This window comes from Rhamphochromis sp. 'chilingali', assembly GCF_963969265.1.
Source record: "Rhamphochromis sp. 'chilingali' genome assembly, chromosome: 21".
In the NCBI taxonomy this organism is placed as follows: domain Eukaryota; kingdom Metazoa; phylum Chordata; class Actinopteri; order Cichliformes; family Cichlidae; genus Rhamphochromis; species Rhamphochromis sp. 'chilingali'.
The window spans coordinates 31,580,878-31,603,759 of record NC_137949.1 but is presented as its reverse complement, the minus strand read 5'-3'; the positions used below and the strand labels follow the sequence as shown (position 1 = coordinate 31,603,759).

The window sequence follows — 22,882 nt, the reverse complement described above, 5'->3', positions numbered from 1 at the left end:
TTAGTTCTTGCTATTATAAAAATAAAATACTTCCTCAATGATGATTTGTCACTAAACACACATGTTTGACGTATCTGAAGACTTCCCTGGGATGATTATGTTCAGGCTTGTTTTTCTCTGGGCAGCTAATTATGATGATCTTTTATTAAAGAAAAAAAAAAAGTGCTGGTGATAACAACATTGGCAAATAATGACGACTATCTGTAACACACACAATCAAGTATAGCTTTGTGGTCTCTCTCAGTGTGTTACATCCTTACACAGGTGGGTGTGCTTATAGTGCAGTAGTGTGTGTGTTTGTGTGTGCAGGAGGATGCACTTCTGTGAACAAAGTCTCACTTCCCTCCTTTGGGTTTCCTTTGTGCGCACAGAGGTCTGGCACCTGGCTGTTTGGAGTGGACTGGCTGGACCTGCGTGTTTGTGCCAGATCTCAGACTAAATATCCCTCTCTGACATCGTCTGGGGTCGCAGCCGCTTTCCTGACCCTCTCGCTGGGCCTCGGGCCACCGCCACGCTTGAAAATGGAGTGCACCGTTCTCCAGTCTCGTGAGGAAGAATGCTTGCTAGTGTGAACTCCAGATGAGGAGGAGACTGCAGTGGCTGAGGTCTTGGTAGCTCCAGGCTGCCAGCTGGGCTCCATGACTGTGTTAATGACTAAATATTAAAAAAAAAATAATTGAAATTAGTCATCAGCCACAAGAAAATTATTTTAAAATTATTTCCATTTAAATAGTTTCTAAAGGGTCTGAATGACTCACCTTCGAGTTGTCTCTGAACTCTCCTGAGTTCTTTCAAGATAGATGAGATTTCCTGAAACACAGACGTCTAACTTGGCTCAAACATGCAGTGTTTACCAGCATGTGTTTATCCTGTCATTCAACCAAAAGCACACTAACCTTGTTGGATGTTTTTGCAAACGGGACATTATTTTCAGAATCGACCTTGGCCTCAATCTCTTCCCAGATATCCACTCTGTCCTGGAACATCACCCTGTGTGCAGAGGTGCCTTTCAGTCAACGTTCTGCTCTCTGACACTGATCATTTTGCAGAATTTATCACAGCAAAAGTAAGCCACAGCTTTCGTTTGACGTCTGAAACATTACCAAATAACGACCAGGAAAAGACAAGCTGAAGCCGCATGTAGCAGAGGAAACAGTTTTTTCATCTGTGTCTCATTTACTTAGATTAGATCTCTGCTCTTGGTCCCATATCGTCAGCCAATCTGTCTGTGAGCTGACTCACTAAGTTACAGTAATTAAATTAGAGCTGATGCTCACTGCAGTCTGGCTGTCAGACAGGATCAATAAAGTTTTTCATCAAAGCCAGATCAGGAATGGAAAGAGAGGAGTTTAAGTGTTCATGGTGTCTGCTCTTCTTAGTATCTTACTTCATTTTGTCAGCGAGCTGCTCCGTGTTTTCTCTGATAGCAATTATGACCTGAGACACCGGATTCAGCATCGCAGTGTCCACAACGCCCTGAGGGGGACAACAATAAAACACTTTTATAAAAGAGCTCTCGTTACAGGATATCTAAAGGAGAAGCAACTGATCATGTCTGACCTCTTCTCTGCTCCTGGAGTTGTGTTCACGGTCACTCCAGCTCTGCTCAGCTTCCCCTAATGGTGCAGAACTTGGGGGGACTTTCTGGTAACTGTTAGCCTCTGAAACATGCTGATCAAGAAAAAGATGAAATAAAGAAATACGTTTTTTATTTTTTAATGGCAGGTAAATGCATTAGAAGACTTAGTGTAACTATGGTTTTCCTTTATTTTATTTAAAAAGAGATGACTAGAATCATCTTCATCTGAGCTCTTTCATCGTCACTTTGGGCTAATATCGGTCTATAAGCTATGAATCACTGTAAAATTTTAAAATGTGGTGGAAACCACAAAAAAAATGTTTAAGTCATAAATGGTCCCATATAATTTTCAATTATGAGCCAATTCCTTTAAAACAAATACCAAAGCTGTAAGAGAGGTAAACAAATCCATAGCAGGAAATGGCTTTACAATTAAAAACATCATAACAGCACATGTTAACACATGACTGCCGTCAAAAATGCCCTCACTCGTTCACTTGAAGTTTAAGGTAACAACGGTACCTGTTCATAAGAAGCCGCCGTGGAGCCTGGTGCACTGCACTCCTCTCCGGGCTCGCCATCACCCGCTACATCGTGGATCTCTCTGGCTAATATTGCCAAGTCTTTGGCCAGATCTTGACTCAACCTTCAATAAAAAAATTTATAAATCCATATTGTATTGAATTTAAGTATTCCTTTTAAACCAATTCTCCACAACAAAGTCAATGCAAATATTTTTGCAAGAAACTAAAGGAAATATCCAATAATATATATTCAAGTTTAGTGTTGCAGTGAAGTAAATTAACTGTTTGAACAGATAAAAATCATCATCTACTGTGATTTTTCACACAACCCTTAACTAATGAAACAAAAATAAATGCTTAAAACTGTTTGCGTTTGCTGGAAAACCCAAGTATTCACACCAGAAACGCCCAGCCTGTCATATTTCTTACCGTGCAATCTCAGCACTGTGTGTGGACCAGTTGTGGAAGGCATCTCCCTCGTTGGTCTCCTCTTCAGAGTCTCTGCCGCGGTGTTTCGGGCGCAGGGCCACGATCGGCTGCGGCCGAACCGGATTGCGTGGGCTATGAGAAGCTGAGGAAGGTTGGGAGCGTTTGTGTTTAGGAGTGCTCTGGTTTGAGTCGTACTCCTCATCTGAGGTAGAGGTATAGTCAGAGCCTTTCTGTCGTCGCCTAGAGCCTTGGTGTTGTGAATTGGTTAGAGTTTTGGAAGACGAGGACAAATAAGTTGGGAAAACAGGAGAGAGAGAAAGAGATGCCATGAAAGAACCACCAAGAAAAAGAAAAAAACCCCACTGAGTGTTTTAATAGAAACCCCCAAAACATTTCCCCGAACAAGAGACAGACATGATGCTGTGGAAGTCTTCATGACTTTCCAACAATTTACTGTTGTTGTTTTTAAGGGGGGGTCTGAACCAAACTCAAATGAACACTAGACTTCCACAGTACAGCGGCTGAGTACAGATAGGAATAAATGAGTTTAAAAAATAATACAAGTTGATGTGTAATGTGAAACATATTGTGTTAAAGTCAGGACCAGTAATACACTCTCAAAGCACGGCTGCATAAAGAAACGGCAATCCAGCCTTCACTTCAATGAGTGTACACTGTGCAGATGAAAGATATTGAACATTGGAGAATTAATATTAGTGTTAGTTTCCTTCACACACAGCTGTTGTTTGATGAAAAAGTTCTTAATTGCAGAGCTGAGAAATCGGTTATATTAGCTGAGACTTATAAAGGCTTCAGACCAATTCTCTGTCATGTCTGACACACATTGCAGGCATGTCATTCCCACAATGCTAAATCCGAGTTCATTTTTATGGCTGATAAGGCCCTGCACTTAAATATATAAGAACAGATGGTGTGTAAGTGCCGGTACTATACTTACTTGCTGTGCTGCTGGCATATTTGGCACTGCTGGAGCGAACACGAGTGATTGGAGTTCTGTTGAGTGCTGCCTTCTGTGGCCTTTCTCCCGGCTTTGGCCCTGGACCAGAGGCCCTACGAGTGGAGCTGACACCCAGCTCTGCGCTGCGGTTGGAAAATCCTGTGCTTCTGCCTGTCCACTGTGGGGTGGAGGAGGCCTCGTTGTCACTGGGTGTGTTAAATGAGCTCGTCCGTTTCCGAGGCATGGCCAGCATATCCAGCCTGGAGAGTTTCTTGGCTTCCTGGGGCTGCTTAGCTGGGGTGTTGTTGGCCTCCTGGTACAGCTTATCAGTCTCTGTGCCCTCGTTGTCTGAGGCCTCTCCGAGGCGAGCCCGGCGCAGCATGGAAGTCCTGGTGGGTCTTGGGGCTGATAGACTGTTGGCACGACTCAGTGCCTGGGACACTCTGGAGCTCTTGGTATCCTCCTTCTGAAGGGGAATTGTGTATTTGCGTGTTTGTTTGCTGTTTGACTCCTGATCAGAGTATGGTAAGCTCTGGTGGTCATCACTTAGGTCTGTGGAACCACGTTTTCCCACACTGCGTCTCAATCCGACTGGCCTCCTCAGAGGTTCAGTCCTGTTGCTCCTTTCTGCTTCCTGAGTACGGTGCTTTTCTGAGGACTGCTGAGTCGAATCCTGACTAGTTAGGCTAGCTGAAGACCTCTCTCTCTGGAGGCCACTGACCGACACTTTTTTTGTTAGTGTGCTTGGCTTTGTCTTACTGCTGTGTTGGCTGACTGTACTGGAGGTGTCCACATCAGACTCCCCAGAAAGAGAGTCCATAACAGGAGATGGAGTGTTGGTTTGTCCTGCTTGGAGTTTGGCTTCCAGTACAGCCAGAACATCTTCAGTCTCTTTGAGAAATGAATGCGTGTCCTGACTGTTAGCTCTCTGCAGTAATTCAGGGTTTAGATCTCTTTGAGCAGGCTGGCTAGAGATGTTAGGCAACCTGGTGCTGCTAGATCGCTCCTTCGTGAAGCTCTCCTGTCTGAATAACGGGGATGCTTCTTTACCCTCTGGCCTCTGTGTTGCCTGGCTCAGTACAGGAGCTGATACAACAGGTTTGACTCTTGCAGACTCCTGACTGCCTCTCAGTTTGGTCAGAGTGGCTGTTGAAAAGGTTTTGGTCACCTGTTTTCTCTCAGCCTTAGGAGTTCTAGCTTTGGGCACCACCTCCTCCTCTGACCCGATGTAAAAAGATGTAGACTTGGCCGGGAGCGTGCGCTTGTCTCCATTTTGGTCCGACAGAGGCTTCCTCTTCTGCTCTACAATAGATCCATCATCTGACTTGCTGGCATCACTCAGGCTGTCAGGCTCTACATCGTCCTGCACAGTTAACCTGTGAATGCCGTCTTGAGCGTCAGGGACCCCCAAGCTGTTATCTTCAACATCAAATGTTGAATTTGGGTCATAATGAACATGAATGCTGGGAGCTGGAATGTCACTCTTCTCCCCCGGTGATGTCAGCTGCAGGCCGCGCTGAACTCTTTCTTGGCTTTGGCTGAGCGTAGCCTTGTGGACGATTGTGCCTCGTGCTGAAGTGGAACAGTTTTAATGCATATTAACCACAGACGATGACGCTGAATATCATTCATATTCATCAGGGTGTCTCATTATCATTTCAAATAGAGCAATGGCTGGTTAGGTGGCTTACCCCCTTCTGACAGTCCCATCTGGGAATGGATGTCAAAGAGGCCGGACGAAGGCCCAGATTCTGCATAGCTGTCTGCCAAGCTGGCCCAGCAAGACATCCACTTAGGAGCCCCCTGTAAGACTGCACCTCCTGACTGAACCTGTAAAAGATGGCATACAAGTTATTCATTACTGTTAAAAATAGCAAAACTGTTAAAAATATAATTCCCTTAGTTCCAGTTATTATAAATTCCAAAAGAGCAATCTGGTTCAAGTGCTGTATGCACTTGAACCCTAACATGTTGTACTAAACACGTGGTTTGGTTTTCTGTTTTCTTTTATTTGGTTAGAAAAGAAAAACCCAAACGATCATGAACCCAGAGCCTGTGTGCAAAGAAGAGGCAAGTGCACAAATCAAAAGAGAGACACCGAAAAAAGAGCAAAAACCAAGAAGGCAAATCAAGGAAGCACTACATCCCGATTGGTGCAATCAGACACTTGAGTCTTACCGACTGAAAATAATCATTGTTACATTAAAATGATCAATCATCTATCCATTCATCATTCAACCCTGAGCAGGAAAGTTTACCTTCACCAGACTCTGTCCCTGCTCTGGAGCTGGCCTCACCTCCCCACAACTTTTCTGACTATGCTCCTCCCTGCCCTGAACAATAACAGGCCTAAATGCTGACGGTGTTTCTGCTTCACTCAGGTTCGTTCGCTCTGGGCTGTCAACGACACCAAACACCTGTCAGGAACAAAGCATTGCAAGTGGATAAGTGCACAGAGAGGCAAAGCAGGACTGCTAATGTTCATGGCTCAGGACTTCACTCCGAGAAACACGAGGAGACCGGTAATTAGCAAAGCTGCCTTATTTCTTTTAAAACGAGCATACGTGAAAGAACTTGCCTGGTCAATCTTGCTCCGTGCCTCTTCCAGCTCCTTATCGTGAACATCTGTTTCAATAGTGTAGGTTCCTGCGTCACTCAGACTGTCCTCCTCTTCATTTCTGGGGCCTGTGGGGCTCTTAACGTCAAAACTTTGAGATGCTGGGGGCATAACAGGAGCCTTGAGGGGGACAGGTTTATGAATTGGCGAGGAAGTTTGAGGCTGGAAATGAGCGTCAGGCTGAGGAGGGCTAGTGGTAATTTGGCCAGACTGTGATGCTGGCCCTGACCCTGCTTTAGATGCTGTAGTATTTCTCTCCCAGGTGGCAGAAGAGATCTCCTTTGCTTGTTTCAGTAATTCAGCAGTAAACTCCTGGGTGAGTTTAGATTTGCGGCCCACGCTGCTAAATGGTCTTGCGGACACAGATGAGGACGAGCGGGAGGAAAGGCTGGTGCTGATCCGTTCTTCAGTCTTTTCCCTTCGTAGAGAGCCAGCTCTTTGGGAGCCCATAGAAGCAGGGCCCTTCAGGGGGATAGTGTACCGTTGGGTTGGTGGAGTAGTGGTGGAAGATGGAGGTGTGACTTGTCTCTCCCCAGTCGGACTTGAGCTTTTCTTTACTTTCTCCAGCTGTGGCCTGAGACTGGAGGGTTCTGGTGGGGCCATGATATTGATGGACTGGGAACGCTTCTTTCTCTGGTTGTCGTCAATGAATTCAATCACAAAGGCTGGGTGGGGCTCAGCTTTAGCAAGACTGGAAAGGGACTGGGACTCTGGTGGAGAGCCAGACACAGGCTCCACTGAGTCAGGGGAGAGAAATCGCTGTGGTGGGGAAGCTCTCAAGGCTTGTGGAGAATCCTGATGTTCTAACTGGAGAAAGTTATTTCCATTGAGTGCTGGGTGCCCCGAATCACTTTGAGAACCGTCTTCATGGTAGTTTGCTGTTGATGGAAGGAGAACAAGTTAACACAGTATTTCATCTAAAACTAGAGTAAACAGATGGTGTATAAGAGACTCACTCTTGGTGGTCTTCAGAAGAGATGGGTCACTGTTTGTGCTGCACACATCTTCATCTTGCGAGCTCTTTCCCATCATGCTAGCGCTGCTTTGGACGAGCCAGTCAGCAACTTTACTCTCTGCTGACATCACCTCAGTAGGTGTGCTAGCAACCTCAGTGGAAGGTTGCTTACGCTGACGGAAAGAAAACTTGGTCACATGGTCCTTGATTTTTATTTTACCTGGCGTGCATTCATCAAATTCGATGGTAAAGGATGCGTGGCTTTGAACCACAGGGGGTGTGGGGGTGGAGGAGATGCAGTCAGAGGCATCTGCTGTGTCTTTTGTTGGAACTTCATGAACCTGCGACTCTGGTTTCTTGGTAGGACGCTGCTGGAACTCCTTTGTTGGGATCTCAAAGTAACTGGGCTCCCGGCGGTAGGAGAAGATGGGCTTAGCCTGACTGTCTGGCAGAGAGCCATTGCTCTCATATGTGGGCACATCTTTAGCAGGTTCTGTTGTCAATAAAAAAAAGCTTTTAGTGTGCTGAATATTAGAATATTGTCACACTTATATCAAAGTTCCTAACTCAGGAACTCAGATTTATGTAAATCTCTTAAAGCATAACCACTAAACATTTCCTGAAAATAAGAGCCATAAATAACATGAAGGTTCCAGACGGTGGGGCAGCACGGTGGTTCGCACTGTTGCCGCACAGCAAGAAGGTCCTGAGTTCAATTCCACCATCAGGTCTTTCTGTGTGGAGTTTGCATGTGTTTGCGTGGGTTCCCTCCGGGTACTCCGGCTTCCTCCCACCATACAAAGACATGCAGCTTGTGGGGATAGGTTAATTGGATAATCCAAATTGCTACTAGGTGTGAATGTGCGAGTGAATGTGCGAGTGAATCTGAGTGTGAATGGTTGTTTGTCTCTGTGTGTTGGCCCTGCGACAGACTGGCGACCTGTCCAGGGTGGACCCCGCCTCTCGCCCTATGACAGCTGGGATAGGCTCCAGCGCCCCCCGCGACCCTGAAAAGGGGAAGCGGATGGATGGGTTCCAGACGGTAGGCTGGGAAAACAAATCATGTGATTGGTCTTTGGATGCCAGCTGGGTGTGGCCAAATACCACTTTAGGAGTTCAGAGTCCAGTGGAAGGTAGTTGAGGGGGAATAATCTGTTTCAGTCTGGGCAACGTAAGGAGAACAATCACCATCATCGGCTTAGATGGTCATAATCCATCATGAGGCAGACAGCCACTGGTTTGGCCTGGCTATCAGTCCACAACTGACAGCCAGGGACCTGCCTTGGGCTTAACACCATCTACCTCTCAGTGACCCACAGAGAACATCAAATGCCACAAAAAAGGCAACTTTAAATCTAATTCACAAACATGGGAATATCCAATAAATGCAATTAAATCACTAATATAAAATACATTCTGCTTGTAAAGACAAACACTTCTGAAGGCATACACCAAATGAAAGGAGTTTACAGTGATTGCATGTAGAAATATAAGACAGATTCACTGACCTGGAGATTCCTTCTCTGGAAATTTTCCACCTCTGCTCTCCTTTTTGTTGGCCGGGTCCTCATCTTCTCCCCACCAGGAAGGCTGGCCATACAGAGGCGTGGGCTTGGATATCGGAGCATCTGTGGAGGCTAGCAGGAAAAAGCCCACAGACAGACACAAACACAATCAGGTACATAATATACTAAAAGGTGCAGGGAGGAATGGTAGGAACAAAGAAAGAGCCAACAAAGACGTGAATTTAAACCACTGCTTGGTTTTATAATCCAATAAGTTTGTTAGTCACATGACAAAACAGTGTTTTGTTTGACGTTGCAACAATAAAAAGTTACACAATGCTGGAGCTCAGAAACAAAGCCTTACGCTGCAAGTGGCCTTTGGATGTTTCAGAGCTCCCACACATTCCCATGACACAGAGAGTGTAGTGGGGGTAGGGAGGTCAAACTGTGATGCCAGATGTATCAGCAAACCACCAAAACATAATCCTCCTCATGTGAGGACAGTACAGCTAATCCTAATCTTTATAGGAAAAATGGAAGAAATCGGTCCAGGATATAGAGTAAGCTGGGCACGCAAAGGCTTTATGTATACAGAGGTCTCTGCATATATTCTCTTAAATTTGAGACTAGTTAGCTTGGCTAAATTTGCTGATGATATGTGTTTAGCAAGACTTGCCATATAACCTGGCATACTGTTCCACACAAGCCAGCCAGCCTCTACTAATCAGATCATCTAGAAGCTGCCGTTTGGCCTGATAAATAGGATAAACAAGCTCTTCTGAGTTTAATGTGGCTGCACAATCCCAAGTATCAGCAGCACTTGACCACTGTTGCCTTGGACACACACAATAAGACATCAACACAGTGACCGAAGAGGCAGAGGGGCACGTTACAGATTCCTTTCCACTTATTTAATCTTCCCCTTTTAGCTAAAGAAAATGTGGGCGAGTGTAGCAGCTTCAGTACACAGAGCAAGGTTATGCTAAGTGTATTATTTGGCATCTCAAACTGTGCACAGACACAGAGGTACAACAAAGACGGGACATAATCTCCCAAAATAAAGGTGGCAGTTATTAGGGACATTAGGTACTGTGTTTGGAGGTAGTTAAAAAGCAAAAAAAGTGAATTTTTGTTTTAGCTATTGTTATAACTTACTGGATTTGTTAAGTATGGAAACTTTAAAAAGGAAGCCACTACAAGAGCAACCACTGGGAACGCTGAACTGTTAATTTCATGCCCTCTTTTTTTCCTCTCAATACTAAATAGCCCTGGGTCCTGGCACAGTAATGTAGGCCCGACTGAGTCACACACTGTACAAGTGAAGTGTCCTGTGCTGCAGACAGCTGGAGGATTGGAGTCACTCCACATCCTGTACAGCTGCAGGGGAAAACAAGCACAGAAAAAGACACACACGTCTTTTTTTTCCCTTCTCTACGAGGCTTGTCAGAATTAAAAGAAAACAAACCTAATATGAGGCAAAATAACATATCAAGACCTTAAACAAGCTCAGCCAAAGAGACTGAATTTGCATCAGCATTTGTCAACAGAGATATGCAAGCTCGGTCTCTGTGAGGCAAAGAGACTTTCCTACATCAAACAAACTCAAAATGAATGAAAGTGACACTTTAAAAAGCGTGTACTCATTTTCTCTAACATGCTTTTTTTTTCTCTAACATCCACTGCTGTCGTGCTAAATCTACAGCCTCAGTGAGTTCTCTCACTGAGGCTGTAGATTTAGCACGACAGCAGTGGACACTTTCACACCAGCACAGACTCCTTTGAGTGCAGGCAGTAACTGCGTAGCAACAAGTAAATATAGAGTTTGCACTGAAAGATGTCTTGCAAATAATGAACTCATACTTGCAGGCAACATAATCACACTCTGCTCCAAAGTGATGTTTACTAAAAAAAAAAAGCTAACAAAAGAAGAGTTTCTCGCAGTGCCGCAGTCAATTACACAGCTATGAGAAACATGAGGCGTGTGCTGGAAAAGTCCTATTTTAGGCACAGTTGTAGTTTTCCTTCTAAGCTCAAAGGCCTGATTATGGAGCAGAAAGCACAAGGCTGCTGCTTGCTAGATTAACTACAGCTGGAAAACGTTTCATCGGTGTGAATAAGCTTCATTCATAAAATGCCTAACTTAACAGTGCCCCGACTGTTCTGCTGTTGACATAGAGTGAAATAATAAATTCACTAAGTACATGTCAGAGTAAAGAGGGTGTGAAAGAACTGGAAATATCAGCAGTGACAGATCTACCATCACCTACATGGACAGAAGTGCCAAGCTGGGACTAAAAACCTACAGACCTTTCTAATTCTACAGCACGTGGCTGAACCACCATCAGGCATGTCTGACTGAGATAAGACTGTTTGTCCTTAACTCTTTACCCCTCTGCTTGTCTGCAAAGCCCTTACTCATGTATACTTACTCTGGCAACCCTGGGATGTCAAGATCTACTTTTTTACCGACACCACAGGATTGTAGCATCAGCCTCTCTACTCACATGGCATCCTAATCCCACAGCAGGGAAGCTCTTAATAAGAGAAGCCATCATCCTATCGAGGGATCTATGGCCAAAGTCATGCAGTACATGGAGACTCAAGCAGACTTCCTCTTCCTCATGTATGTGGGACCAAGCTATTCAAATCCACTTCATTTAAAACTGTTGCTCTCATGCACCCAGAACAATTTATCTACTTCTGTTATCATAAAACCTGCAACCTTCCTTCTAACAAATGAACTGTGTGGATAGAATTATTTACCTGTGAGGGAGTGGGCTTTACGCTCAGCTTTGTCCTGGAGTTTGGCATTGGATAAAGAGTCTTTGCTCTTCTCTGAGTGCTGGAAGTGCAGTTTTTCCTTTGCCTTGGCCTCCAGGGCTTTTATGCTAAGCTGCAACTGGCTTGTGTACTTCTCATGCTGCACACACACACAGACAGGAGGGAAGCAGGATGTGAAAAACCTTCCGCCAACAATCAGTACAGCTGTAACGGTCCTAACATATACACACTGTAAGGAAGAATATCCACCAGAGACTCAAGCTTCAACTTCTAAATATTACACATGCATCATTTTTATTTTAATTGAATTCAGCTACAGTAACTAGCATCATTAAACATGCAGAAATGACTTTAAGTGTTAAGTTATTTAATTTAATATGAAAGAAAAAATTTATTGTAGATAATTAAGCTCTAGTTTGCCATGGTAGGAGTTGGCCTGGGAAGATTGTGACTATTTTAACATATTATTTAATACCAAAATAATGTTAGTCTTTCTCAGTAGGGATCTACAGCAAACAGCTATCGCTGAAGACAGTCGAGCACTGACGATTAAAAAAGGAAGCTTACTCTTACTTACTTTAAGCGCTTCCTCCGGGACTTTGTGTTGACTCTTTTCCAGGATATACACATGCACATGTACAGATGGAGTTAAAGGAAACAATCTACATATTTTTCTTTTCAAACAATTAGATATTAGAGATGTCCTGACTGGAAAATACTGAGCACTGACCATTACTTTTTTCTGATTGAAAAATCAGAAATGTTGCTCATTTCTCCGTTTGCACCAAGACAACAAATAAATCTTTATTATAACCAAAAAATAAGTGAACTGGTTTACTGTCTTGTAGCACTATCACGAAACTTATCAGTTCTAAACTGATGAGACAACAGATAAACATCAAGAGACATCACCTATAAAGCTATAAATGTATTTATAGCAGTCAATTACTTCTCGAAACTGTGCCCCTTCACCTCTAACGACAAAGCATGTCTACATGTATCTGTACACTGAACAGTGTTGCTTTGTGTTATCTAACATACATTTCACCACTCATTAGTTTTCTCCTGAGGTCAAAGGGCGCAGGCGGCTTCCGGTCAACAGTTCACTATCCTGGCTGAAAAACACACAGGATTTTCATGCCAGTAGATCAAGGTGGAGAAAAAAATGTAATAAATGTGAGAAAAAGTGCTGCTGACCCCTGGTCCTTTTCTGTGTTGAATACCAAAGACCAATGAAAACAAAAGCAGAAAGTCTGGATAATGTATGAATGATACAGGTCCAATGATGATTAAGCCAACAGAATTAAAAAAAATAAAAATGCATAAAGTTTAAAACATAAGTATAAAAAAAGGATATCATAACCAAAGCGAATGACATCTGACAGCTTTAGGGTGATATATGTCTGGTCTGGGATTCTGAGGTCGTTCACAAATGTCTGCAAAACAGAAAAACAAAACAAAATTCATAACATTCACTGTTCATTCGCTAATGAAGGTAATGACTCACAGGTGACAGGCCTTCTAATTCCAAGCACTCGGATACCGTAAGGTGCTTTGCCAGCGGACCTTTCCCATTGAAAGTTAATCCACCAACACGTTAAAACTCTGATGAGATTATGTTGTTATGCAATGTCAGTAAGCTTTTATAAAATGGCCAGGTGGAAAGAAACATGTGCAATTTGTTCATCAATTTGTTTTAACTTCTCCCTTAACTAACAGATGGTTAGAGGAGTTACTCAATTTATCTTTAGATGATTAAAAGTAAAGAAACAAGGATAACACTGTGCACCAAACAGTAGCTCTCATTCTACACAGACTAAACAAAGGTAATTAGGGAAGGATTTCAGTTATAGGCCCTCGTACTGTTCTGCTCTGATTAGTTTAGCTGCAGTTACTAAGGCCAAAAGAAACACTGAGAACAATGAACGGTTTCTCCCACGGCTCAGCTCAGGATTTCATTTGGATAATGGTGCAGTGAAGTGGCAACAGCAGCAGAGAGACAAGGGAACAGGGTGAGATCGAAAGATTTTCTTTTTTTGGGGGGAATGGTCACTGTTTGCCCAACCGTTTGCACACACACACATTTTTGTACTAAGGGATTTACTGCAGTTGAAACACGAGCCTTCGGTGATACCAGAGACTTTTTTTGTTGTTTTTTGCACAAGCTGAAGTACAAAGTTTGGAAGTAAAGACAGACCCACTCACCCCGTTCAAGCTGCCCAGGTCCTTCACCATGTGCTCATCTGTATTTGGGTCATAGTTGATGACAGCATGCTGTTTATCCACACTGCGAGACTGAAACAAATGTGGAAAAAAAAAAGTGCATGATGTGCTGACAACTTGATTACATGACATGAAATTTGTGATCATTCATTTAGATTCTAAATTGAGATCCCAAGGTAAGATTTTCCAGGCTTACAACTGGGATTCTGGAAGGTGGCGACAGTACGAATTTTACCGATATGCACCATAGGCACTGAGTCTATCAGAAATTATGTCAGTTTAACAGCTTATTCAGTTTTGGGTTGAGGTGGTGTACACTTTGAACAGGTTGCCAGGTCATCACAGGGCTAACACAGAGAGAGAGAGCTAACCATTCATGCTCAAAGTCACACCTACAGCCACGTTAGAATCAGCAGTCGACTTAACATAAATGTATCTGGACTGCGAGGGGAAAAAACAGAGTACTCAGAGAGAACGTGCCACCTCTATAGTGAAAAGGTCACTGCCAGTCAGCATGCAGACCTGGGACCTTTATGCTGCGAGGCAACAGCACTGCACTGCTGTGCCGCAGTAGTTATTTTTGATACCTAAAAAGTCCTTTATTTCTGGTTTACACACAATCCCAATTAACAAAACTGTGCACAAATATTTTCATTAGGAAACCCAAGCATGAGATGGAGCAGCGGGTAGCACTGCTGCCTCGCACCAAGAAGGTCCACCATCAGGCTGGAGCTGTTTGGCTTCCTCCCACAGCGCACAGACATGCACAAGATCAAGTTAACCGGCAAGTCTAAACTGATAAAAGGTGTGAATGCAAGTGTGAATAGTTGTGGTGTTTCTGTGTTAGTTTTGTGATAGACTGGCAACCTCTCCACCGATGACAACCCTGAAGTGGATAAGAAGATGGATGGATGGGATTGAAACAGGAATTTTCTTTTGGATGTGCCAACGCGCCCTAAACTAACTATTCGCCCTAATCTACCAAAATCTTCTCTGAATGCTGAAGTTTCTGTGCACGCATCTGCTATTACACAGTTGTGTGGAGTACCCACAATTTTGTTGTACATGTACAACAACAATAAAAGGGCTATTCTATTCTATTCTATTCTATTAAGCAGAGTAAAAATGCGTCTTCATCAATTAAGTTCAGGCTAAGCCAGTGATTCAGACTGACTCACTTTTTCTTCTCTCCTCATTAGGGCCTCAGCACAAGCGAACTCACTGAGTGCCAAACTTGTCTGCAAAATTAACACTGTCATTCAATGGACAATTTATGGGCTTGTCACAAACTGTTCCAAACCAAACCCTAACTGGGATAAACAGCAGTCGGAGGCAGTCTGTACTGCCTGTGTTAATCAGCTCAATTGGTCGCCTTTTAAATAACTTACTTTAAGTTTTTAGTGTTGGTTAATCAATTTGTCGATTAGTTTAACAGATCTGAATTCATAACTCTTAGTCCTTAACTTCCCTTTGCACCCCTTATCAGAGGAAAACAACGTATCTCTGGCTTAAGAAACAATAACAGGCCACTGAATTAGAAACAAAAGGCACTCAGTATCATTGTAGAGGCGTACGGTCTAATTACTTCTCATGGAGATACAGACTGATCAAACACTAGTACTCATGGAAAGTCCAAACTTTCAAGGCGAGGTCCTTAATTGTGCGGTTTGATAAAATTTCCCTTAAGCTGGATCCGTGCCTCTCATGCCAAATGGGATTCTCTTCTTGTAATCTTTCAGATACAATGTGAATGAGGGAGGAAAAAAACTCCCCAAGAAACCCAAAACATTTAAGACATTAAAGACAATATAGGGCAGGAATGGGCTATGTGCCAAGTCAGGAAGAAGCCCCAAGCACTAGAAATATCTGCATCGCTTCAAGCTGGGGAAAAAGATGAGGCGGCGACGCCTAAATGTGGACATAAGCAACTCTGTGGTTTGCGGGGCTTTTCTGCACATAACGCACAAACTAAGGAAAGTATAAACAACTGCTGCCGAGGCAACATTCTTCCTTCGCTGGTCTAAACACAGAGCGAGAAGAAAATGGGAGGAGAATATTACACAAAAACCACAAAGAAATTGTGTTTGTGGCACACAGAGCATGGAAAAGCAACACATGGGAATGCTTTAGTTGAGTTTTTAAGTCATTGTTTGTGAGGCTGCGAGGGGCAACTTTGAGTGAAGACACCGTCACCTGGTTAGACACCTAACCAGGTGACGCATGCCAGAAGCCTCCTGCTGGTTTTTGTGTGACCAGCTGTCCTGTCAGACATCAGTGCAGAGTAATGCAACTTATCCTGAGCATCCTGAACGTCACGTACGACACTCTGCGTGACACTCACCTGGAGCATGAGCTCGCAGTCGTCCCGACCGACGAAGATCATCTCGCGTGGCAGCCTGTGACGCGTGCCAGAGCTGCTCACCAGAAACCATGATGTCACACTCATGTTGGGGTTGCGAGTCAGGACCTTCTTGGCATCCTGGGAAAAGACGACAACCAAATAGATCTAGGATGGCAAAAAATCTTTATGCTAATTTAATGTTATCTGACATTTGCTGTGCTTGTTCTTCATTTTAAATAGGCTATTTATATTCCATTTATAATTATTTGTTTCACTGATTTTTGTCAGTATTTTATATCAAGCTTTTTAGGCAGTATTAGTCATTGTAATTTCTTGTGTATTTTTTCCTCCAGCTATTTTGTTTGGTCATATTTTGTTTAATTTCACTTAATAAAGTTGATGACTCTGTTTTGGCAGGAACTTTCAAACCTTTGGGATTAATCATATTTTGCTACTATCTGAACAATATTGAATATCATTTTTTTAAGGGCAAAGAAAAACCCTCACTGCAATGAGAGGATCTTTTTATCCAACCAGTTGTGTCTGGCTGTATTACTACCAGCTAATGCCATAAAAAAAACGGATCCCATTTTTGTAGCTAGATTTTCACTCGTCAGGAAAGGCTACACAGCAGAGTATGTTCACACAAGTAACAAACGCAGATATCGTAATCGAATAAAGGCGATATGAGATGTTAGAGTTTATCTTTTTGATGAAGCATGCCGGGAAACTTGTTGCAAATGGCTCCTGTGAGGAGTAAGGTAACGATGGCTAACAATTCAAACTTCCAGCTCAGGTTTAACTTCCTGTAACCTTTGCGAGCTAAGCAAAAAATAAAACAGGGAGCTGTTGGGAGTCTGTCGGTGAGGTTGTTTAGCTAACGCTCGTGAGCCTCCGGCTTGAACGAAATAAGCTATCTCCAAACGATTTCCCCCAACAAGGACTCACCTTTAAAGCCTTCGCCGTTTTACTCCTGAGTGAATCCAGTGTTTGTCGTCCCACAGCAGTTTGGAAATTCGACGTCCGACCGACACTCACTTACAACAAGCTCATCAGGTGACAACGGGCAGGTAAAGTTCGCTCACACCCTTACCTTCCTGCGGGAATGACAACCGGACGAAACTCAAACCTCAAACGCGTCTCCTCCCGTCGGGCTGACGTAGCTTGACAAGTCCCCATCAAAAGCGTTTTTTTCTCTCCGAGAGGTTAGAGGAGAGTAAGAGCTCTCACTCTGTCCGGGTTCCGGGAGCAGAAAAGATGGCGGCGGCTTCAAGCTGAAAGCTAAGGGTCGTGTCCAGAGGAAGAGTGTTGTATATTTTTTTAAAATATCAAAAATGTCTACCTACCTTCTTTATTTTTTCATTTTATTAATTTATTTATACATTTCTCTTTAATGTCGGCTACCCTGAATTTGTTAAATGTGTAATGTTTATTAGCGTGGTTTCTAAGACTTTTTATGGGCCTAATTTATTTTATATACAGTTGAAAAGTTCTAACATCTGACATTTGTAGCGTAAGTAAATGGTTATCTATTGGCTAAATAAATTCAGAACTTCGACGCGCATGTGCAGCACAACATAGCGCTAGTCGCCATCTGGTGAGTAACCGCTTTTATAGACGATCTACGGCTTTATTCGTGTCCCGACCGGACTTTGTTTAGCCTGTGTTTCGCTTTGGCAACGCATCCCCGTCTAAATAGAAGAAATGAAGGCGTTTGGGAGAAACAGCCTCTAAGAGCACGAACAATAGGAGGTCGTCGTTAAAATCAGCTCATTAGTTAAAAGTGTGCAAAGCGCATGTTAACTCATAAACTATGTTAAATTTAAAAAAAAAACAATATCACAAAATACCACCGTTTAACTTTGCAACAGGTGGTGATAATCGCTGAAACAGAACTCTGGAGATGATGGCAGGCTATAAAAAATATTAATCCAAAGGCAGAAGCCTTGCACCCATTAGATGGCGCTCTAGTTTCAATTTACAGTAGAGCTGCTCCGGGTTTAAAAAAAAGAAAAGAAAGATTTCATCACGAGATTCATTCAGGAAATTTCAAAGAAGCCACAAGGTCACAATGACTTTCTGTGTTTATACTGGGTGTATAAACCATCCAGTTTATTTGAACACTTTCATATTTTACTGAATCATGGTGCATTTGAGTGCAATGAAAACAATGTTCTCATATACTGGCCATGCATTATGTGCTCCAAAACACTAAGTTCACTGTGAGGCAAATGTGGTTGAGTTTAGCTGAATTTGCCCTCCACCTAAAAGAGGTTTTAATCAGCAGGTCTGACCGGTTTCCGAGGGCTTTCCCTCTAAACAGAAAACACCCAGCTCTGTTACGATTAAAACCTGCTCTTTCACCAATTCACCACTTTCTTCCACAGACGCCATGAGTCAGCACTGAGACAAATCTCTGAGAAGCATATACTTTCACGGTGACATCACTGGATGGAAACTGAAACTGGATAGAGTAAAAAGTGTGAATTTCCCATGAACCAGACAGTAACTGTGGTTCTTTTTCTGTGCAGCTGGTGTTACACTTTTTCTGCTTTTGCATATCTCACGTTAGGTCAGCACTTTAATATTGTTTATCTGTCTATACAGCTTAGAGAACTTTAGACAAATCTATGTGGGAATGTGCATTTCACCCACATTTACCTCATCACCACCACACTTTGTCATGTGTGTTGGGGAAATGCACTTGGAATCAGGTAAGGGACTTTTTTGTCAGGTGAGCTCCACAATGGTTCAGACCTCGCAGTCAGTGTGTGGCGCTGTGCATTGCAGCTGGCCAAAAGACAGACTGTGAGCCCTGGCTGTCAACATCTGCTCCAGAGACTGTACCATCTGCCCGAGGCCCCGGGGGGAGCATCTCTCCTCGTCTCAGACCAGCTGTGGAGCTCCAGACGTGGACCTGAGCAGTCTTGCAGAGGTGGAGAACACGGCCAAGACACAGTCAGAGGCGCTGAGTGCTGGAACATTTGTCACACACACTTAGCCATGTTTTATCTGTGGGGTGTGATCACAGTGAGGTTTAGACAAACAAAACTCCTGCATCAGTTCTTTCTTTCACTATGTAGTGGCAGATTACCACTACATACCAGTTTATTTTAAAGCTTTTGTTACTTCTTATTTGTAAATCTACACAGCAGTATGTCAGTAATTCAGATCATCTCCAGCTGAATCAGTATTTTTGTTTCAAAAACGTAATGTATTTACAGCTCTGTGTAAAAGTCTTCAGACACGCATATCTTTCTTTCTTTGGAAAATGGGAAATATATGCAGCAATTTCTTCAAAAGTGCAAACTCATTGAAATAAAGTATGAGGCAAAAACAGAGTTTTACGACTCTAACGAGATTTGAAAGTCAGTATTTGTTACGACCACATTTATTCTTCAGCACAACCTGAACTCTCTTAGATAAGCGTTCTTATCGTTAGTCTTCAGAAATAGTTCTCCAGGCTTCTTGAAGGGCATTCAAAGCTCTTCTTTGGATGTTGGCTGCCTTTTGTTCTGTTCCCACACTGCTCCATTAAGGAAGAGAAGCAGAGTGTAAAGGTTCAAGTATGCCGAATTGGACGAGAACTGAAATAAAAATCAGTGACATGAAGCCTTTTTGAATGATGAATCCAAATGTTACATTTTGTGGTGCAAATCACAATAAGGAGAATTTCAAGAAAAAGATATAACAGTGTGAGTGTCTGTAAAAACAGTAAAAACACACTGGAGAGAAAAACACACAGTGAAACATTACCAGTCATGGATTGGCCTCCTCAGAGCACAGACCTCAACATTAAGAATGACTTCTTGTCAGCAACCCTTCCACAGTGGATGGATCAACTGAAGGGCTAGATGGATCTGTCATGTCCTGTTAATACTGTTCATCATCTGTAGATATATTTTTTAGGCTTGCCACTTCTTCCTTTATTCTCTACTTGTCCAGTTTCCTCAAAATACAGCGGCTTGCAAAAGTATTCGGCCCCCTTGAACTTTTCCACATTTTGTCACATTACAGCCACAAACATGAATCAGTTTTATTGGACTTCCAGGTGAAAGACCAACACAAAGTGGTGCACACGTGAGAAGTGGAACGAAAATCAGACATGATTCCAAACATTTTATACAAATAAATAACTGCAAAGTGGGGTGTGCGTATTTATTCAGCCCCCTGAGTCAATGCTTTGTAGAACCAGCTTTTGCTGCAGTTCCAGCTGCCAGTCTTTTAGGGTCTGTCTCTACCAGCTTTGCACATCTACAGCCTGAAATCTTTGCACATTCTTCTTTGCAAAACAGCTCCAGCTCAGTCAGATTAGATGGGCAGCGTTTGTGAACAGCAGTTTTCAGATCTTGCCACAGATTCTCGATTGGATTTAGACACCAGACAGGTCAGGGATAAAGTTACTGAGACATTTAAAGCAGGTTTAGGCTACAAAAAGGTTTCCCAAGCCTTGAACATCCCACGGAGCACTGTTCAAGCCATCATTCAGAAATGGAAGGAGTACAGCACAACTGTAAACCTACCAAGACAAGGCCGTCCACCTAAACTCACAGGCCGAACAAGGAGAGCGCTGATCAGAAATGCAGCCAAGAGGCCCATGGTGACTCTGGACGAGCTGCAGAGATCTACAGCTCAGGTGGGGGAATCTGTCCATAGGACAACTATTAGTCGTGCACTGCACAAAGTTGGCCTTTATGGAAGAGTGGCAAGAAGAAAGCCATTGTTAACAGAAAACCATAAGAAGTCCTGTTTGCAGTTTGCCACAAGCCATGTGGGGACACAGCAAACATGTGGAAGAAGCTGCTCTGGTCAGATGAGACCAAAATGCAAAACACTATGTGTGAAAACTAACACTGCACATCACTCTGAACCATCCCCACTGTCAGATATGGTGGTGGCAGCATCATGCTCTGGGGGGGCTTCTCTTCAGCAGGGACAGGGAAGCTGGTCAGAGTTGATGGGAAGATGGATGGAGCCAAATACAGGGCAGTCTTGGAAGAAAACCTCTTGGAGTCTGCAAAAGACTTGAGACTGGGGCGGAGCTTCAGCTTCCAGCAGGACAACGACCCTAAACATAAAGCCAGGGCAACACTGGGACGGTTTAAAACCAAACATATCCATGTGTTAGACTGGCCCAGTCAAAGTCCAGATCTAAATCCAATCCAGAATCTGTGGCAAGATGTGAAAACTGCTGTTCACAAACGCTGCCCATCTAATCTGACTGAGCTTTCACCTGGAATTCCAATAAAACTGATTCATGTTTGTGGCTGTAATGTGACAAAATGTGGAAAAGTTCAAGGGGGCCCAATACTTTTGCAAGCCGCTGTATTTTAAGAACACACTGCACACCATGCCCAAATATGCCAAGTTCTCTTTGGAAATTACCTTCTTGGTACACAAATACAATTTTATGCCTGTCAAACTGTGCTATCTTGGGTCTTTGATAAATTGCCTGTTATGTCTAAACAGAGCACTGGTCCATCTTTTTATTTTTTGCTTTTTTTAAGCTTGAATGATTCATAGGTGAGTGTTAAATAACTAAACTGAATTGAAAATGAGCAAAAAGGCAGCCAGAAAAACTTTGAAAGACTTTCAGAAAGTCCAGAGAATTATTGCTCAGGACTGCTTTAAAAATTAAGACAGTGTGGCTCTTTGAAAGGAGAAATGTAAACAAAGGGTGGCTCAAGACGTTTGCAGATAAGTCGGATTATGACTTTAAAGAGTCAAACTATAGTTTAACCCTGTAAAGCCTGAACCATGAAATAATAATCCCAGAAAATTCAAATCTTTCAAAACTGTGTTTATTGAGCACGTAAAAAAGAGAAATTGATTTTGATATTCTTTTTACCATTTTTGCGACATTTGGTATTTGTGCAATTTATCATTTTAAAAATATATTGTGGGATTTATTCAGATTTTTCAAGAGAAAAAAAAATAATGCAAACATCTCAAAAACCCATGTATAAAACATGATACACTTGGTGTTAATGATACAGGAAAGTTATCATTTATATGGACTTTCAGAATTTGCTAGTTAATTTTTTGAAGAAGAAGAAAAAAACCACAGTAACTGCAACCAAGATCTGCTTGAAATAAGAAAAATCTGAACCCCAAACAAGTATTAGAGCTGGGAAGGTGTCCAACTTTATTTTTTCCACTAAGCAACAAAAATAAATATTGCCAACGCAACACAGTACTATTTATCTGGTCTAATAATACTGTATAGTCATCTCGCTGGGTTCTGAGCTTTTTAACTGTCTTTGCCTGAAATCCCTTTCAAAATAAAAGTCCACAAAGCTATTGTTAAGACCTTTTATTTCATCAATTTGAAAGAGACAAGTAAAAACAGTGTACAAAGTTTATATTATTGTTTACTAAAGCTGGTGTCCTCAGTCTCAGGAATACAGGAGGGCAGGTACAAAAAAAGAAAAAGAAAAAAAAATTGAAATTAAAAACAAAAGTACAAAATGAATTTCCCTATTTTCAGAAGGTGACAGCAAAGGGCGCGTGCATAGGAAAAAGTAAGATTCAAAAACCGAACAAAAGGTCTGCAAACGATTGAAGAGAAAACATAAAAACCATTACATTCAATAATGTATTATGCACTTTGAAGGAAAAAAAAAAAAGATTATCTGTCATCTTAAATATACTGAGGTGCTTTCGGAAACTGAGCATGCTTTTAAAAGAAGCCTGAGCCTTCTTTAAAAAGGAAGAAAAACAAAAACCAGACAAGCAAATCTGGTTTTATTTGCATTCACAAACATCTGAATCCATATTATAAAAAGAAGCAAATTTATTCTTTTCCGACCTTAAAGTACAAGTAAGAGTCCAAACGTAATCATTTGGGGGCAGAAAAAGTGCATGTCATTGGCACAGTACAACTTATTATAATCAATGCTGGTCTCATAAATAACTCAGAAGCTTGTGAAGGGATATAAGACCCCGAAAGGGGCGAATCAAAGATGACGGA

General features: G+C 42.6%; 1 protein-coding gene across 6 annotated transcripts; it reads right to left on the bottom strand.

Moving 5' to 3' along the window:
* Positions 1-137: 137 nt before the first annotated feature.
* Positions 138-17,081, bottom strand: cep170ba (centrosomal protein 170Ba). 6 transcript variants are annotated; one of them, XM_080871258.1, is made up of 19 exons: positions 16,861-17,081; positions 15,913-16,050; positions 13,554-13,643; positions 12,706-12,784; positions 11,926-11,984; positions 11,331-11,487; positions 8,571-8,699; positions 7,064-7,555; positions 6,069-6,985; positions 5,749-5,907; positions 5,182-5,320; positions 3,491-5,062; positions 2,533-2,674; positions 2,102-2,225; positions 1,561-1,671; positions 1,388-1,476; positions 897-990; positions 759-825; positions 138-654 (listed from the first exon to the last, which is right to left on the bottom strand). In XM_080871258.1, exons 2-19 carry the CDS (start codon positions 16,015-16,017, stop codon positions 431-433), a joined length of 4,749 nt encoding a protein of 1,582 aa, XP_080727384.1. In that variant the 5' UTR covers positions 16,018-16,050; positions 16,861-17,081; the 3' UTR covers positions 138-430. The 6 variants fall into 6 exon arrangements, with proteins under 6 accessions (XP_080727384.1, XP_080727381.1, XP_080727382.1 ...); XM_080871255.1 differs by having other exon boundaries at positions 2,533-2,779; positions 16,861-17,080; XM_080871256.1 differs by having other exon boundaries at positions 759-810; positions 2,533-2,779; positions 16,861-17,079.
* Between the last annotated feature and the right edge of the window lie 5,801 nt (positions 17,082-22,882).